This window comes from Schistocerca serialis, chromosome 1 (assembly GCF_023864345.2).
Source record: "Schistocerca serialis cubense isolate TAMUIC-IGC-003099 chromosome 1, iqSchSeri2.2, whole genome shotgun sequence".
In the NCBI taxonomy this organism is placed as follows: domain Eukaryota; kingdom Metazoa; phylum Arthropoda; class Insecta; order Orthoptera; family Acrididae; genus Schistocerca; species Schistocerca serialis.
In genome coordinates this window covers 416,090,284-416,109,868 of record NC_064638.1, presented here as the reverse complement: position 1 = coordinate 416,109,868, position 19,585 = coordinate 416,090,284, and the positions used below count along the sequence as shown (strand labels likewise).

General features: G+C 46.2%; 1 protein-coding gene across 1 annotated transcript in view; it reads left to right on the top strand.

Annotated features, from left to right (window-relative positions):
• LOC126471914 (dihydrolipoyllysine-residue succinyltransferase component of 2-oxoglutarate dehydrogenase complex, mitochondrial) overlaps window positions 1–19,585 on the top strand; it is a 73,908-nt gene that overhangs the window by 7,929 nt on the left and 46,394 nt on the right. The window contains exon 3 of the mRNA XM_050099898.1: window positions 4,493–4,563. Coding sequence (XP_049955855.1) covers window positions 4,493–4,563 — 71 coding nt within the window. The remainder of the gene's footprint in view (window positions 1–4,492; window positions 4,564–19,585) is intronic.

Here is a 19,585-nt window from a genome sequence, read left to right as displayed (position 1 = left end):
CCCTCTCCCCCCCCCCCCTCCCCTCTCAATGTTCCGAGTGGCATTCCACAAGATGGCGGTTCAATCGAAGCCTGATATCCTGATTTAGGTTTTCCGTGATTTCCCTAAACTGATGGGCCTGGTGATGACCTTGCTGTTTGGTTCCCTCCTCCAAATCAACCATCCAACCTCTCCCCATCTCTCGCCCCCCCCCTGCCTCATCTCTCCCCCCCTGCCTCATCTCTTCCCCCACTGCCTCATCTCTCCCCCCCCCTGCCTCATCTCTCCCCCCCCTGCCTCATCTCTCCCCCCCCTGCCTCATCTCTCCCCCCCTGCCTCATCTCTCCCCCCTCCTGCCCCATCTCTCCCCCCCCTGCCCCATCTCTCTCCCCCCCTGCCCCATCTCTCTCCCCCCCTGCCCCATCTCTCTCCCCCCCTGCCCCATCTCTCTCCCCCCCTGCCCCATCTCTCTCCCCCCCTGCCCCATCTCTCTCCCCCCTGCCCCATCTCTCTCCCCCCTGCCCCATCTCTCTCCCCCTGCCCCATCTCTCTCCCCCCCCCTGCCCCATCTCTCTCCCCCCCCCTGCCCCATCTCTCTCCCCCCCCTGCCCCATCTCTCTCCCCCCCCTGCCCCATCTCTCTCCCCCCCTGCCCCATCTCTCTCCCCCCCTGCCCCATCTCTCTCCCCCCCTGCCCCATCTCTCTCCCCCCCTGCCCCATCTCTCTCCCCCCCCCTGCCCCATCTCTCTCCCCCCCCCTGCCCCATCTCTCTCCCCCCCCTGCCCCATCTCTCTCCCCCCCCCTGCCCCATCTCTCTCACCCCCCCTGCCCCATCTCTCTCCCCCCCCTGCCCCATCTCTCTCCCCCCCCTGCCCCATCTCTCTCCCCCCCCTGCCCCATCTCTCTCCCCCCTGCCCCATCTCTCTCCCCCCCCTGCCCCATCTCTCTCCCCCCCTGCCCCATCTCTCTCTCCCCCCCCTGCCCCATCTCTCTCCCCCCCCTGCCCCATCTCTCTCCCCCCCCTGCCCCATCTCTCTCCCCCCCCTGCCCCATCTCTCTCCCCCCCCTGCCCCATCTCTCTCCCCCCCCCTGCCCCATCTCTCTCCCCCCCTGCCCCATCTCTCTCCCCCCCCCTGCCCCATCTCTCTCCCCCCCCTGCCCCATCTCTCTCCCCCCCTGCCCCATCTCTCTCGCCCCCTGCCCCATCTCTCTCGCCCCCTGCCCCATCTCTCTCCCCCCCTGCCCCATCTCTCTCCCCCCCTGCCCCATCTCTCTCCCCCCTGCCCCATCTCTCTCCCCCCCCTGCCCCATCTCTCTCCCCCCCCTGCCCCATCTCTCTCCCCCCCCTGCCCCATCTCTCTCCCCCCCCTGCCCCATCTCTCTCCCCCCCTGCCCCATCTCTCTCCCCCCCCTGCCCCATCTCTCTCCCCCCCCTGCCCCATCTCTCTCCCCCCCCCTGCCCCATCTCTCTCCCCCCCCCTGCCCCATCTCTCTCCCCCCCCTGCCCCATCTCTCTCCCCCCCTGCCTCATCTCTCTCCCCCCTGCCCCATCTCTCCCCCCCCCCTGCCCCATCTCTCCCCCCCCCCTGCCCCATCTCTCTCCCCCCCCTGCCCCATCTCTCTCCCCCCCCTGCCCCATCTCTCTCCCCCCCTGCCCCATCTCTCTCCCCCCCTGCCCCATCTCTCTCCCCCCCCTGCCCCATCTCTCTCCCCCCCCTGCCCCATCTCTCTCCCCCCCCTGCCCCATCTCTCTCCCCCCCCTGCCCCATCTCTCTTCCCCCCCCTGCCCCATCTCTCTCTCCCCCCCTGCCCCATCTCTCTCCCCCCCTGCCCCATCTCTCTCCCCCCCTGCCCCATCTCTCTCCCCCCCTGCCCCATCTCTCTCCCCCCCTGCCCCATCTCTCTCCCCCCCTGCCCCATCTCTCTCCCCCCTGCCCCATCTCTCTCGCCCCCTGCCCCATCTCTCTCGCCCCCTGCCCCATCTCTCTCCCCCCCCCTGCCCCATCTCTCTCCCCCCCCCTGCCCCATCTCTCTCCCCCCCTGCCCCATCTCTCTCCCCCCCTGCCCCATCTCTCTCCCCCCCCCCTCTGCCCCATCTCTCTCCCCCCCCCCTGCCCCATCTCTCTCTCTCTTCCCCCCCTGCCCCATCTCTCTCTCTTCCCCCCCCCCCTGCCCCATCTCTCTCTCTCTTCCCCCCCCCTGCCCCATCTCTCTCTCTCTTCCCCCCCCCCTGCCCCATCTCTCTCTCTCTTCCCCCCCCTGCCCCATCTCTCTCTCTCTTCCCCCCCCCTGCCCCATCTCTCTCTCTCTTCCCCCCCCCCCTGCCCCATCTCTCTCTCTCTTCCCCCCCCCCCCTGCCCCATCTATCTCTCTCTTCCCCCCCCCTGCCCCATCTATCTCTCTCTTCCCCCCCCCTGCCCCATCTATCTCTCTCTTCCCCCCCCCTGCCCCATCTATCTCTCTCTTCCCCCCCCCCCTGCCCCATCTATCTCTCTCTTCCCCCCCCCCCCTGCCCCATCTATCTCTCTCTTCCCCCCCCCCCTGCCCCATCTATCTCTCTCTTCCCCCCCCCCCCCGCCCCATCTATCTCTCTCTTCCCCCCCCCTGCCCCATCTATCTCTCTCTTCCCCCCCCCTGCCCCATCTATCTCTCTCTTCCCCCCCCCCCTGCCCCATCTATCTCTCTCTTCCCCCCCCCCTGCCCCATCTATCTCTCTCTTCCCCCCCCCCCTGCCCCATCTATCTCTCTCTTCCCCCCCCCCCCCCTGCCCCATCTATCTCTCTCTTCCCCCCCTGCCCCATCTATCTCTCTCTTCCCCCCCCCCTGCCCCATCTATCTCTCTCTTCCCCCCCCCTGCCCCATCTCTCTCTCTCTTCCCCCCCCCCCCTACCCCATCTCTATCTCTCTCTTTCCCCCCCCTGCCCCATCTCTATCTCTCCCCCTCCCCCCCGCCCTGCCCCATCTCTCTCTCCCCCTCCCCCCCGCCCTGCCCCATCTCTCTCTCCCCCCTCCCCCCGCCTGCCCCATCTCTCGGCCTCCCCCCCCCCCCGCCCTGCCCCATCTCTCGGCCTCCCCCCCCGCCCTGCCCCATCTCTCGCCCTCCCCGCCCTGCCCCATCTCCGCCTCTCCCCCCTCTCCTGTCCCACTCTTGGTTACACCCCTAAACTGAAGGTAGAGTCTTTTTTAAAAATTGTGAATCTTATTGTGAGACACAATTATGTATATGATTAATTAGTCATCTTGCAACCTTGATTTAGTAAATTGTCCGAGTTGTGATTAACATCTTCTTTGAGAATAGCAAACTAATTCATGAAAAGATTGTAGGAGTCATCAGTAACTGATATTTGGTTGTTTGTCATTTAGAAATTGAATAGAATTGGAAATATTAGGCCTACAGACACAGTCAAGAGACCTATTGGTATCATTTCTCAATGGAGAGAGAGTTGTGTTTGTGTGAAAATGTGTGTGTATTTTGTCTGAGTCTGATGAAGGGCAGTTCAGAATCAAACAGTGTAAAATTGAGGATTGAATAACAATATGAAAAATAGGTAACTACTCACCAGATTGAGGAGGCATTTTTATTTAAATTCTACTTTCATAAAGAAGTTTGTTACTGATTTCCTTAAAATTCTGCTTACTGCAAATTATGAAACTACTTGTGTGGTGGCACGGAATTCCCCATGGACATACAGAACTTGTAAAGATTGTTGTAAATGAAGTATTAATTTTTCTCGGAAGAACTTTGCACCATTATGTTGAACTCTAATATTGTTCAGCAGTACTCTGCTAAATATTCACAGCAGGATCCAAGTTAACACTAAATATCTGTGGCAATGTAAATCAAGTACTTGGTTTTAAGAAGCATTAACGAACAGAATTTTGATACCAAGTGTATTTCCTTGTAGTTGTAGCCTGCTTCTTTGTCATTACCTCTCCTTGCCTATTACACCTCTGCCACATTGCCTAAAATACTGGACTCTATTTTTTAGGTGGAGAAGGATTTAAATTACCATCTAATATCCAGATCTAAGTTTCTTGTAGTTTTCTGAAATCGCTTAAGGGAATATACCTTTGAGAAAGGTACTTTACCTTTCTTTCTGTAGCTTTTCCAATCCAAGCTTGTACACCATATCTAATGATCTTGCTGTCAACAGGAAGTTATTAATGAATCTTCCTTCCTTTCTCTTCTGCATAGCAAGATCTATTCCTCTTTCTTAAGATGTGGGTAGTCATCATCTTTCCCCTTTTTTGGTTGGAAACATGCATTAGAGCTCTTTGTGGCGAGTAGTCTTTTTCAGTTCTCACCCCTGTAAGTTGGCTGTGTTCAGATTTTTCAGTTTATAGTTTCTTATATGTTTATGTTGGAAACATTCTATTAGAGTACAGAAAGAACGTGAAAGAGGTTGACTTTGATTTCCCATACTTAATCTGTATCTTGTACCTGTTAAAACCTTAGTTTTTCTCATAAAAACACTGGAATCAATTTGAATAATTTCCTTTTTGTATTTTATAGGTTTATGAAGATGGAAAACTTACGGTCGTGCAACGTGTTTGTGAGAGACTTTAAATCGTCTTCATTTCTGTGTAAGTTGGAGATGATTTGTAGTAGCGTTAGAAAATTTCTGTTCTGCATTTAACTTTGTAAAAAGTAGAGACTGGCATGTAAAGTTACAAAGACTGGATTTTCCAGACAGAATGAAACTGTCTGGCAGTTCAGGATTAGACCTTGGGCCTTTTAATGAGGCATCCTTAGTTGCTTCGTAAAACTGCTTCATGTTTCAAATACGAACACTGACAGATTCAAACTTTTTTTCTGAAATGTGCTGAGCTAACTTCTGATCACTGCTACCATGAACTGTGTTAGTCACGCTAAAGAGTACATGTATCAGTTAAACATGTTCTTGAAATAGATATGCAAGCTTAGTCAGGTACTTGGTACTCGCTTGTCTTCAGAGGTCCCTGCATGTTGTTACTTAAAATTTTATCAAATACTGACCTAACCAACCCTGTTGTTTTTGCTGATTCTGCTGCAGTAGCTATTGTTGTTGTTGCTGTTTGGGACATGGTTGCATGACAGTGGAGTCATTACTCCACATTCTCAAATACTTAATGTTCTTAACAAGTAAACCTCACAGTAAAAACAGTGGGAACTCCCAAGTTGGAATCTCAACAGTATAAGGAAAAAGATAGATTGCTACTCACTGTGAAGATGACAACTCACCGTAAAGATGATGTGTTGAGTTGCAGACAGGTACAATGAAAAGACTTATGATTTAGCTCTTGGCCTTTGCCTTCTTCAGAAAAGTACACACTCATTCATTCACACATGCAAGCACATGTCTCACCTTTATGACCCATCTCTGACAGCTCGTACTGGAATGTCATCTTTACGATGAGTAGCAATCTATCTTTTTCCTTGTCTTTTTGATAAGAGATACCACAAAGTCAATTTGATATTAAAATTATGAAAATGTAAAGAGCACATAAAACTGAGCAGCTAGGAAATAGAAGACAACTAAATCTCAACTGCTGTAGCACAGCTTGAATTGTAAACTATTATTTTCTAGCAGCTTTGGGAGGAGCTTTAACAGAGGCAAAAATTTTACATATGCGTGACTGTTAGGCAATCCCTGCCAAAAATAGAGGGAAGTCCCCATCTGATCTTTGGGCCACATTATGATTATCGAGGCTCTGCCCATTGGCAATTCCTCTTACTCTGGAGAAGGAAACTTTGTACCAACGGGCGATGTCCAATCCGGAGGCAAGTTAGCAGGCCCTCAGTGACTGGAAGGAGTAACATCATGGCTGGATTGTCAATCTCATACAACAACTTGTTTTTTCCTCACTCCCAGCACCTCCTCCTATTGACACATGAACTGTTATTCAACGGTGATGGTGATGTATGCATGGATACTTAATAATTTGCTACTGTAGATATCGAAAAGGCCTCCTTGACTGTTTTATGCCTTGAATTTTTGTACACTTTATTACCCACTACAATATCGGCCCCCTCCTTAGATTGTGCAATTGAAAGAGATTGGTCTGAATGGACTGGACTTGTTTTGCTGCCAGGTGTGCACATTGGATGACTTGCAGCATACGGAAGAAATATGAGCATGCGAGGAATTTCTTAGCTCAAATACATATTGCCTGCTACAAAATTTTTGCTATGGCATGTATACATCCACATTACTAACATAAAATTCATTCAGGGTGTAGATCTTGAGGATGTCATTGGGGCAAAGCACAGAGCAGCCAAGATTATCTCTCGTCTTAGACCCATAAATGTATGTGGGTATACTATAATGATATTCGCATAAGATATTATCAAGTTATAATTTAAATGTGTAATGTAGAGTACTGTATTCTGTATTACATATAGAATCACAATGCGGTTCTTTAGCATTAGTGGTGGTAGATGACTCAGTCCTGTATAAGGAACGATACTTGTTCCACAAAATCATGTCTCGTGTTTTCCATTTTTGTTGTTGCTTCTGGGTGCTTATAGAAATTAGTTACTTTGTTACAGTGTAGTGGTATTTCAAAACAATGCTTTTTTGCATGAATACAAGTGTAAAAAAGTAAATAATGAAGTAGTTATCATTAACACACGAAATGTGATGTAAATTTGTGTATATGCCACTCTCACTCTGCTGAAGTTCAAAATATGTTTTAGATCTGTAAAGTTAGGTTAAGAAACTATTGGCTATGTAAGTAATCAGGGCAGATAATAACTGATCTCATAAAATTGTTGTAGCTGACTTATAATTAATGTTTTTATTTTGAAGGTATTTTGTAGACCCTTAGCAGCAGTTTAATAAATGGAAATTTAAAGTATTTGCAATGAAAAGTGAATACAAGTAGTTTGACAGTCACCAGTAATGACTGAATATCTCTTACAAAAATGTTCTGTAGGTTTGAATATCAGTAACCGGACATCACTTTAAATTTTTAACTGCAAAATAAGTCCTTAAACTGCTCTGCTAACTACACACTTGTTGATGAATAAGACTGTCATGCGGTGGCTCAGTGGTTGTGTCCTGGAATCCAGTCCAGAGGATTATAGGTTCGATCCCACAATTGTGCTCGAAACTTTCTGGCAATGTTTGTTAACATCCAAAATGCTAAGTTGTTTAAGTTGAGGACTCAGAGTAAAACAAAATTGTGCGGCAGTCGTTATAGCTGCAGCATTTGACTTGCACAGTGTAGTTGTCAGTGCATCAGACAAGGAATTTTAAGCAGGTGAGACTATTTGTTAGGAGAAGAGTCTATGAAGAAATTCCAGTACCAATTGAAAATTAAGGGAACAGGAGCTACAATGTAATCAGGATGGTATTTTACAACAGCTACAAAATTGGAATTTATTTACAAAGTGTCACTTTGAAAGACTGATTTTCTTTTCCATTTCTTTTAGTTATATTTCTTTAATTTCACTATCTACTTTCATTGTTATCGTTCTTAATTCATGTTCCCCAAGCATCAATGTACGTTTATGTTCACACTTCAAGAACATTTTCTTTTCTTTTGTTATTGGAGTGCTGTTCTGACACTGAAGTTTCTATAACAGAATCATGACTTGCCTGTTGCACTCCTGCCTGTAATTAGAGGTTCTTTTTAGTTCAAAATACAAGATATATTACTATCAGTTAACTTGCACCACCATTCTTATCAACTCAATGTACACTCTGCCCTTCATCTTCATTTCCTTTGACATCTATGAGCCGAACAATATTTTCATTTGAAGGTAGAGTCATCTACACATTTACTGATAATGTGTGTGAACTGCAACCTTCAGTGTTATTGAAATCTGGATTAGAATAAGAAATGAACAAGAATGTAATGAAAAATGTTATAAACTACCATTTACACAGAAAATTCATTTCAAAAAAACTTACCTAAGCTTTTTAAAATTATACAAATCACCAGGAATAAATTATTACTTCAGGCCTGCAATTAACTTCTGCCAATTTTCCATAACAGTAGTCCTGACAAAATTTCCTCTTCCAGCTTTGAGTTTTTCAACCTTAAAAAGTTTTGACACTGTTTTTACTCCATTTTTACACAGCACATATAATTACTGGGAGACAAAATGTAATCAGAATGAAATTTTCACTCTGTAGCAGAGTGTGCACTGAATTGAAACTTCACAGAAGTTTGGAAGGTAGGAGACGAGGTACTGGTGGAAGTAAAATTGTGAGGACGAGTCGTGAGTCGGGCTTGGGTAGCTTAGTTGGTAGAGCTCTTGCCCGCGAAAGACAAAGATCCCGAGTTCAAGTCTTGGTACGGCACACAGTTTTAATCTGCCAGGAAGTTTCAAATCAGCGTACACTCTGCTGCAGAGTGAAAATTTCATTCTGGAGACACCCCCCGGCTGTGGCTAAACCATGTCTCCACAATATCCTTTCTTCCAATAGTACTAGTCCTGCAAGTTTCGCAGAACTTTCTTCCAAGCCTTTCTTTTCCTCTGTTTTGATGATGGTCAATTAATATTGGTAATTGAAGTGTGATGATAATTATTTCAATAGCTGATTTTAGCTGTGCTGCCACTGCATTTTTTGCTAATTTTTATCCATACTGAACCTCTTTTGATGGATCCAAGTTAAGTGTTGTACAATATAGTAGAGTCCACAACACAGTTCAGTTTCTGAGCTAAGGTCAAAAATGACTTCCAGCCTGCAATGCTATACAGTTGACTCTAAGAAGACATTTAACAAGGGAGCTGTGAGAGTAGCTAAATTGCATTCATAACAAAATCCCCGGACTTATTCATAACTAAGTCCCTGAATTTACTACCCTCCAGCAAAGCTGTCACAGTCAAATTATACACACAACCAGGAACTGAATGAAACCTGATGTAGAAAGTGCTGAAATATTTAAGGAAGTGTTTAATGTATATTTGAAAGTCGTGTTGGGTCCCATAGAAGGGGGAGTGTCCTTTGGAGTTGACAAAATATTGGGGGGGTGGGGGTAGGGGTGGGTGGGTGGTGGTGGTGGTGGTGGTGGTGGTGGTACACAAATATTCAAAATACAACTAAATTATCCTGCTTGACTACTGGTATAAATTCTGTACAGATTAAGTTTACTGTGAATTTATGATTGATAAACCAGGAGGATATTTAGTCTCTGTCTGTTTAGACACACACACACACACACACACACACACACACACACACAGATGCGCTTGGGAAAGCTGATATGTTCCTTAGAAGGAATCACAAAGATCAGACTCTCTGAACTAGTTACGCTTGTGACGATAATTCCTGAGTCCAATTATCACTTGCTCTTACTGGTTCAGGGTCAAAGTCCAGTTGGTCATATAATGAGAGTGATCACAGAGCACAGTTAACCTTCCAGCTCCACAAAGGAATACCAATCTCGGAGAACTAATCCCACGTGAACACAAGTTGGAACAGACTAAGTCCCTTGGCTGATGTTCGTCTGCTTGTAGTGGCTGCGGTGCCACATCCTTGAGGTTGGGCTGTTACTGGAACTACATTGTGTAGATCTTGGAGGTTGCTCTGCATCGGAACTGCTTGCAGTGGCTCATTGATCTGAACTAATGGAGAGTAGCCAGGCACCCCCCTAAATACACTGCTGGCAGAGTAATATCTGTGTGCTCCTGATTGTGGTGCTGTTGTCTGGGATGTGCGCACCACTGGTCTTGAGGTTGATGCCTCTCATGGTGAAGCTAGTGCTGCATTTTCTGTGGTGCTGGCTTAAGTTCTACTTCAAAATAGACTGGCATGTTTTGAATACAGTCTAGCAGCACAGGCAACTGCTCATTCATGTCAGTGATGCGGGTAGCTGTGGTTGTAAGTGAAGGATGCATCAAAAATGATCTAACACTTAAATTTACATTAGATGTTAAGAAATTCCTCTTTTCAGAAATACTTCCCTTGCTGTTGTCAATCTGCATTTTATCTTCCCTACTTTGGTCATTACCAGATATTTTTCTGCCCAAATAACAAAATTGATCTACTACTTCTAGTCTCTCATTTCTTAATCTACTTCCCTCAGCAACACCTGTTTTATTTAGACTACATTCTGTTACCCATGTTTCATTATTGTTCATATTCATATTATAATCTGTTTTCAAGACAGTATCCATTGTCTTCAACAGCCCTGCCAATTACTTAGCGACCTCTGAGCAATTACAATATCATTAGCAAGCCTAAAAGTTTTTATTTCTTCTTTTTGAACTTTAATGCCATATCTGTTGTGACTCGCCGATTATTCAAAGTGCCGCCGCGCAATTACGCACGTCCTCTACGTGCGACGCTGTCTGCCAGCCATGCAGCAGCTGCGCCACCTAAGCGGCCAGCGAGCAGCGACCGCTAGACTGAGACTCAGTGTTTAATCGAATGCCGACTTGTTCACAGGTCCACTTACTCAGTGACTTATATGTGTTGTTGTGTTGTCCGAAATATATGTGTTAAATTTGAAGATTTAACAATTGGCGACGAGGTAGTGGATTTTTCCTTTTCACCGTTGCCTCACAGGGTTCCATGGCTACTGTCGAGCAGCTCTTGCAAAATCTCCTTGAACAGCAAATGCTTCTAACAGCGGCGATTCGCGATTTTGTCGCGGCGTCAAATGTGGGGCGTTTCTCGTCGTTGGCTGTACCTCCTTTTCCACCTTACGACGAGACGGCGGAAGACTGGTCTGATTATGAAAAACGTCTTCGACAGCACTTCTTGGCATTTCATGTCACGGACGAACGAACATGTAAGTCTCTGTCTCTTTCCTGGATTTCACCTCAGATGTATCGGTTGTTGTCGCAATTGGCTCCTTTGAAGGATCCTGCGTCTTTGTCCTTTGCTGACATGTGCTCCCTTCTGTCTGTCTATTTTCAAAAGCAAATGCATGTGGTAGCCTCTCGTGTTGCCTTTTATTGTTGTCAAAAACAACCAAATCAGTCCTATCGCGCTTGGGCTGCTGAACTTCACGGCCTCAGTCGAAAGTGTCAATTTGTTACTGACGTTCACAAAGAATCCTATGCCGATTCCATGGTACGGGATGCTATTATCCGGTCGGCGCCCGACAAAGAAGTTCGGCAACGTGCCCTTCAGTTGGCGAATCCGACTCTAGATGAAGTTCTCTCCATTGCGCAGTCTTTTGAAATTTCTCGCGTCGCTGGGGCGCAAATAGAAGCGTGGGGTGACGTCGGGGAAATACAACCTCCGTGCGCTGTTGACGACGCGTGCCGCGCGTCCCCGCCGGCCGACGTGGCTGCAGTACACTCCCACGCGCAGCCTTGGCCTAGCCGTAAACAACCCACTAAGAAACTGCAGCAAAATCCCGGGCAACTTCCTTCATGTCCATGGTGTTTTACGAAACATTCACGCGAGGATTGTCCCCAACATTGGGCTGTGTGTCACAATTGCAAAAAGAAAGGTCGTGTGCCTTCCGTTTGTAAATCCGACCGCATACACGATGTTCATGAACATGACGCTGATTCTGATTCTGTGTTGTCTGTCAATTGCACTTCTTCCCTTTCAGGGAAGTTATTCCTCACTGTCCAAATCCTTGGTTGAGATGCTCGCATGCAAGTGGATACCGGTTCTGCTGCCACTATAATTAATTCTCAGACGTATCTTCAGCTGGGTTCTCCACTCCTGTCCCCTGTCACTCGGCAATTACGGACGTACAATAAACAGAAGATTTCTCTCTTGGGACAGTTTAATGCTGAGGTATCTTACAAATCCGTCGTTCACACTGTTCCCATATTTGTGGTCGACCAGAGCAACGCAGAAAATCTTTTTGGTTTCGATGCCTTTCGCATTTTTGGGTTTTCCGTAGATGACTCTGTCAATATTGTCTCTGACGCTATTCCTTATGCTCAACTGGATTCCTTGTCGACGACATTTTCGTCCCTTTTTTCTCCTGGGTTGGGCCGTGCAAACGACTTTGAAGCTCATATCACGCTCAAACCTACTGCTCGGCCTAAGTTTTTTCGGGCTCGGCCCATTCCTGTGGCCCTTTGTGATCGGGTAAAACGGGAGTTGGATCGTCTCACTGCTTCAGGGGTCTTGCTTCCTGTCACTTCCAGTGAGTGGTCCTCTCCTGTCGTTGTAGTTGCTAAGCCCAATGGTGATATTCGTCTCTGTGGCGATTTCAAAGCCACTGTAAATGCTCAATGCCTCATCGACACTTACCCTATGCCTCGTCCTGAAGAACTGTTCACTAAACTCGCTGGAGGACAGTATTTTTCTAAAATTGACCTGTCTGAAGCTTATCATCAACTTCCTCTCGACGCTGCTTCCTGGCAGTTTCTGGTCCTTAACATGCCTTTCGGCCTCTATCAATACCAACGCTTGCCATTCGGGGTTGCTAGTGCCCCTGCTCTTTTTCAGCGATTCTTGGAACAATTATTGCTCCCTGTCCCGGGGTGTATCAATTACATGAACGATATAGTTGTCACTGGCTCCACCACTGAAGAACATCTTCAACATCTCCGCACACTTTTTAATGTCTTACAGACTGCCGGTCTTAAGTGTAATCTTCAGAAATCACAATTTTTTCAGGCATCTATCACGTACTTGGGGTTTCAACTCTCTCGGGATGGTATTCGTCCGCTTCAACACACTGTTGCTGCGATCGATGCCCTTCCTCGCCCTACATCTGTTAAGGAACTGCAGGCCTTCTTGGGGAAAATAGCATACTATCACAAGTTTTTACCATCAGCGGCGTCGGTGGCTCAGCCGTTGCATCGTCTGTTGCATAAAAACGTGCCTTTTCACTGGTCCGCGTCATGTGACGCGGCTTTCCGGAAATTAAAGACTATGCTGAAACAGGCCCCGTGCCTGGCTTCTCATCGACCTGGCCAACATCTTGTTCTTGCCACAGACGCCTCTCAATACGGGGTCGGTGCACTTCTTGCGCACCGTTTTTCTGACGGTTCGGAACAACCCATCGCTTATGCCTCCAAAACGCTCACGGATGCCCAACAAAAGTATTCTCAAATTGAGAAAGAAGCTTTGGCCATCATTTATGCTCTTCATAAGTTTGGTGCTTTTCTCTATGGCTCAAAATTTCATCTTGTTACAGATCACAAACCTCTTGTTTCCTTGTTTCATCCATTAATGTCACTTCCCGACAAGGCTGCACACCGCCTCCAGCGTTGGGCTCTTTACTTGTCCCGTTTCAATTATGAGATTCATTTCCGGGCAACGGCTCAACACGCGAATGCTGATGCTTTGTCTCGCCTTCCCATGGGTCCGGATCAGGCATTCGATAGGGACGAACTTTTGTGTTTCCACCTGGATGTTGCCGAGCAGCGGGTTGTGGACGGGTTCCCCATCACTGGGGACAGGCTGGCGGCTGCTACGGGTTCTGACCCTACCCTCTCCCGGGTTTTACGCTGTGTTCAGAAGGGTTGGCCAGATCGCCCGTCCGCTAAGACTTCTGATCCGTTGCGGAACTACTACACTTTGCGATACCGCCTCACGGCTAGGGATGGTGTTATCCTCCTCTCCACTGACAATGCTTCGCCGCGTGTTGTGGTACCTGCGTCTTTGCGTGCTTCGGTCTTGCGCCTCCTTCACCAGGGGCAATGGGGTGTGTCTCGCACAAAATCTCTGGCACGCCGTCATGTGTACTGGCCTGGCATCGACTTTGAAATCGCACACATGGTCGCTGCCTGCGGCCCTTGTGCGTCACAGGCCGCTGCCCCGAAGTCATCTTTGTCACCGTGGCCTTCGCCTGAGAAGCCCTGGGAGCGCATTCATGCTGACTTTGCGGGACCCTTTTTAGGTACTTATTGGCTCCTCATAATTGACGCCTACTCTAACTTTCCTTTCATTGTCCGTTGCACGTCACCTACCACCACGGCAACCACCAGTGCTCTCGCCCGCATTTTTTTCTTTGGAAGGCCTCCCCTCTACTCTTGTTACTGATAATGGTCCGCAATTTGCCTCTTCTGACTTTGCGGATTTTTGTGCTCATCACGGCGTTACGGCCCCGCCGTTCCATCCACAATCCAACGGTGAGGCTGAACGACTGGTCCGCATATTTAAGGCTCAGATGCGGAAACTTCTGACTTCTTCTGCTGCTGATGATGCGCTTCTCCAGTTCCTGGCGTCTTACCGTTTCACCCCCATGGGCGATCACAGCTCGGCTGAGCTCTTACATGGCCGACAGCCCTGCACGCTACTTCATCTTCTGCAGCCTCCCACCTCACGGCCGCAGGTGCCTTCACTTGGCCGGTTCACCGCCGACGACCTCGTCTGGGTACGGGGATATGGCAGGCGGCCAAAATGGAGCCCGGGCCGCATCTTACGACACCGTGGCAGACGCCTGTATGAAATCCAGATGGACACGGGTGTTGCAGTGCGTCATTCGGACCAGCTTCGGCCTCGGGTGCCAGCAACGCCTGTTCCGAATGCCGCCACACCACCTTTGGCTCTACCTGATGCTCGGGATCTTGGCATCTCTCAATACTCACAACGCAGCCCTCTCACCGTCATCGCGATGCCAGCACCAGAACGGACGCCACCAGGAGACGTGCCCATGCAGGAACCGGAGGACCATCCTTTGTCAGAGTACATCTACTTGCCTCCTCCTCCAACGGACGCCGACACATCGCCCATGTCTCCTGTCATATCAACTGGACTTGCCGCAACAGGCGGATTGGTGCATGGGGCCCCAACAGATTCGACCCCTACGTCTCCTGTCATCTCGACCCGTTATCATCAGAGACACTTCCGTCCGTACGGGAAGCCTCCTCCTCGAGACTTTACGGCGATTCAAACAACGCCTATGGGCGTTAGCCATCTCCAGGACACCTCCATCAAGACCAGTGCAACCATTTCAAAGGGGAGAAAAGTGTTGTGACTCGCCGATTATTCAAAGTGCCGCCGTGCAATTACGCACGTCCTCTACGTGCGGCGCTGTCTGCCAGCCATGCAGCAGCTGCGCCACCTAAGCGGCCAGCGAGCAGCGGCCGCTAAACTGAGACTCAGTGTTTAATCGAATGCCGACTTGTTCACAGGTCCACTTACTTGGTGACTTATATGTGTTGTTGTGTTGTCCGAAATATATGTGTTAAATTTTAAGATTTAACAGTATCCAAATTTATCCTTTAGTTTCTTCACAACTCGCTCAATGTACAGATTGAATAACATCAGAAGTAAATTACAACCCTATCTCACACCCGTCCTGCATTTCTCCAGAACCAAAACTGGTTTTCCCCAGTTTTTCTACCACTTTTTCCATTCTACTGTAAACAATTTGTGTCACAGTTTTGCAAACATGACTTATTAAAATGATGGTTCAATAGTATTCACATCTATCAGCACCTTTGGAATTGGAATCCTTACATTTTTCTGAAATCTGAAGGTATTTCACCTGTGTCATGTATCTTGCACATGAAGTGAAATAATTTTGCAATGGTTGGCTCTCTCAAGGATCCCAATAATTTTGAGGGTATGTTGTCTGCTCCAGGGGCGTTGCTTCCATTTAGGTCTTTCAGTACTCTGCCAAAGTCTTCATGCTATATGGAATCTTCCGTTCATTTTCACTTAATTCTTCTTCTGTTTGTATAATATTGTCTTCAAGTTTGATCCCCTTATATGGACTATTCTTCCCATCTTTCATATTTCCCGTCTTTGCTTAGTACTGGTTTACCATGAGAGCTCTTGATATTCCTACAGTTGCTTCCCTTTTCTCATAGGTCTCTTTAATTTTCCTATAGGTAGCACCTAGCTTTTCCTTAGGTATGCGTGCTTCTACAGCCTAACATTTTTCCTCTATTCATTTCTGCACAGCCATTTTGCACTTTCTATCTTTCTCAATTTTTAAACATCTGTATTCACTTTCCGCTGCATTTTCTTCTTTTTTTCAATTACATTCCATGTCTCCTGATGTACACAAGGGTTTGTACTAGGCCTTGTCTTTTTAACTGTGTGATTATCTGCTGCCCTCACTATTTAATATGTTAAAGAAACCCATTCTTTTTCTATTGTATTCCTTTCTTCTGTTTTAGTCCAGTGTTACCTAATACTCCCTGTGCACCTCTTAACAACCTCTGGCTCCTTCAGTTTATTCAGCTTGCATCTACTTAATTTCCTACTGTTTTACAGTTTCTTCAGTTGCAGTCGTCAATTAATAGCCAATAACTGATAGTCAGTTGACATCAGGCCCTGGAAATGCCAGTTTAAAATCTGGTTTCGAAATTGTTTTACAATTGTATAATCAATCCAAAACATTCCAGTGTCACCGGGTCTTCTTCACATGTACAACTTTCTTTCATGATTGGGTATCAGCAAAAATTAAATTATGCTCTGTGCTGCATTTTACCAGGTGGCTTCCTCTTCATCCCCCCCCCCCCCCCCCCCAACTATGTTCTCCTATTTTTCTGTTTCTTCCTTTTCCTGCTTCTGAATTCCAGTAATCCATCATAATTAAATGTTCATCCCCTTTAACAGCCTGAATAATTTCATTTATCTCATGATAGATTCCTGTCTTCATCACCTGCAGAGCTAATTAACATCATATATCAATGCCTGTTTGTAGCTAGGGTGTCCATTTAATTATCATTTCATTCTAGCAAAGCTGCATGGTCATCAACAGTAACTGTTCTTTCGGGAACAGATACTACCGTCATATGTAGTTAAAATATGGCTTCCCGGCCATTGACCTTCTTGTGCGAACGCACACGCTATGCCTTAACTCGTACAGGACTTGGTAGATTAATCTGCCATGAGTAATGAGTATGATGGCCAAACATCTATTAGGCGCACTATGAATGTAGTGGTGTGGACATGTTGGGAATGTGGGTCTCACGGGGAGCATGCAAGGAATAAGTCCCTGCAGGCGCACTATCCTCTGTGCCCTCAGTGGTTCAGATGGATAGAGCGTCTGCCATGTAAGCAGGAGATCCTGGGTTCGAGTCACGGTCGAGGCACACATTTTCAAATGTCCCCAGTAAAGTATATCAACACCTGTTTGCAGCTAGGGTGTCCATTTAATTATCATTTCATTCTAGAGAAGCTGCATGGTCATCAACGGTAACTGTTCTTTCGAGAACAGATATTACAGTCATATATAATTAACATATTAAGTTGCCCTACTGCGACGGGTGTTGTATTTGTATCTGTCGTGGCTATCCCATGATCCCAGTTGGAATAAAAGAAGGCATTTGCAGACACATGCTTTAATGCAAAACCTATATTTAGAATATTTCCTTTTATTTTCGTTTACAAATAGCCATATAAACTCTGTTGTGTACAATATGTAACTTCACATTGCATCATATCATCCTTTTTGGTTCTGTAACTGAATCCTGAACACATGTGTAAAAGTAGCCTGCAAAATTTTAATTTCTGCTTTACAAAGATTTTTGAGGATGGGCCAGTCCTTTACCTTAGAAACATAAGCTGACGTAGAAGGCTTACAATATGTGCTAAACTTCCATGTATTTATATGTGTGTGTGTATTATTATCTTCTCAATAAGTCCTTGTTCCTCAAAGAACTTCTTTTTCACAGCATTTTCATTAGTAACTCTTTCTGCACAAAGATGTACATGTAAACATATGTTACAATTTTGTTAATAAGAACATGCTTGTTAGCAATAAACTTTAACGTGTGCTCTGTGTTATAGTGGGAGAGTAAAGGAAAGTTCTTCATGTACATATCAAATAAACCTTCATTGTCTAAATTCTGTCCTCCATTTGCACAGAAGGCCAAATATATGTTTTGAAGCAATAGCATGACACCTACAATAAATTCATCTCCTCGGGCACCGGTGCACTGTTGTCGTCATCATCATCATCATCTGAAATAAGGCATAGATTTGGTATCCACCTCCTGCTGTATATGAGAACAATGAACAATATGGCAATTAGCATGTACAACATTAAGTGTAGAAAGCAGTGTCTCATAACCAATTTTCTTTTCATTGGGAACAAATGTAACCAAACCCCTATTCATAAATGTTAGGCCAGATGTATTTTTAACATTCACTGTAACAGACCTACCTACAACAATTCACTTCAGTGTAGACGTGTCTCAAACACTTATGTTAAATCCAAACTCCGAACAAAATGGCATATACATGTATTGTTGATGGAACACTACTTTCTCAAAGAAAGTACTCCTACCAATATTGTTTCTTCATAACCTGACAGGATTGAAAGGCCACATAGTACCAATCAACTACCTACCCCAACCAATTGCTATACAATAGATCACACGGAAAAAGATTGTTCACCTTTTGATATGTAGATTTAAATGTCTTAAAGTATCCACTCAGATTATAATTGTGTGTGTGGGGGTGGGGGGGTGTTTATGTAGGTGCGAGCACATAACACCTCCACATCTCCACATATCTGGAGACGTTGCCAGATCTCGACTGCAGAGCAGAGCACGGACGAGTGTCTTCAGTTTTAGAAACGTTCAGTCATAAATGAAGTAATAGAACAAAAGCAATGTCTCGATAGCAGACTTTCTTTTATAGAAAGTTTGGAAAAAGCATTCTTTATACCAATTGCTTCATGTTCTATTAATTAATTAAACCAAACAAGCAATAAGACTCCTAATTCAGGCGATAGCAAGGAAAGGTGTTTGTATCAATCTCACGAACCGCTTTTTCGCAATAAAGAACAGCGGTAATTGTTTATTTCCTATTGTACTTTGACGAAGTGTGAGTAATTCATAGTCATACCAACAGTGTTTGTCAGTATTTTGCGTGACCTGTTAGAGTCCCATGGAGTTACATTGTAGGACGAGTTACGTTAGCGTAACGGTTAAGGCGTTGGGGTGGTAAGCAAAAGGAGAAGGGTTCAAACCTTGTGCAGTGCTTAATATTTTCTTTATTTAAAAACAATATCGAAGTGTCTTGCTTCATGAATTTTATTCGTTTGAATGCAATTTTTTGAAATTTCTAGTGCTTTGTCTCTTCATTAACCCTTTCGCTGCTGTAGACACGTGCTCCCCGCATTCCGCGCTGTGCGTGATTTTGTCATCACTGCACTGCTCGCCTGTGCAGACACATGGTGTTCCCACTGCTTTGACACACTTATCATTCGATTTCAGAAAAACTATTTGGCCCAAAAATTAGGTTTATACACATCTTCTTGACTGATACCTTTCCCCCATAAATGACTTAATTTTGTTTCGATGTTCAACCCAGTTATTGTGCAGCATTAAATGTAGTAAACCATTGCATGACATTTTGAAGAGTTTGCAGAGGTAAAAGTCCATAGGGTATACTTTCCGTATGGTCGATTTTTAGTTGCCACAATGTTGACAATGAAATGTGGACAAGATACCTAAATTTCATATAAAAGGTATCAGTCAAGAAGATGTGTAAAAATCTAATTTTTGGGCCAAATAGTTTTTGTGGAATCGAATGATAAGAGTGTTAAAGCAGTCGGAACACCATGTGTCAGCACAGGCGAGTAGTGCAGTGACAAAATCGCGCGGAGTGCGGAATGCGGCGAGCACGTCTCTGTAGCAGCGAAAGGGTTAATGCGGCCGTGGTGGCTTTACTTCATGAACTGCGCACTCCCCCTAGACGTAAGCTTGTGAACTATGCTATACTATGGTGCTGCTTCTCTTGATGCGTGCGTCGTGTGCTACTGGCAACGAAGCAATCTGCCGTGTTTG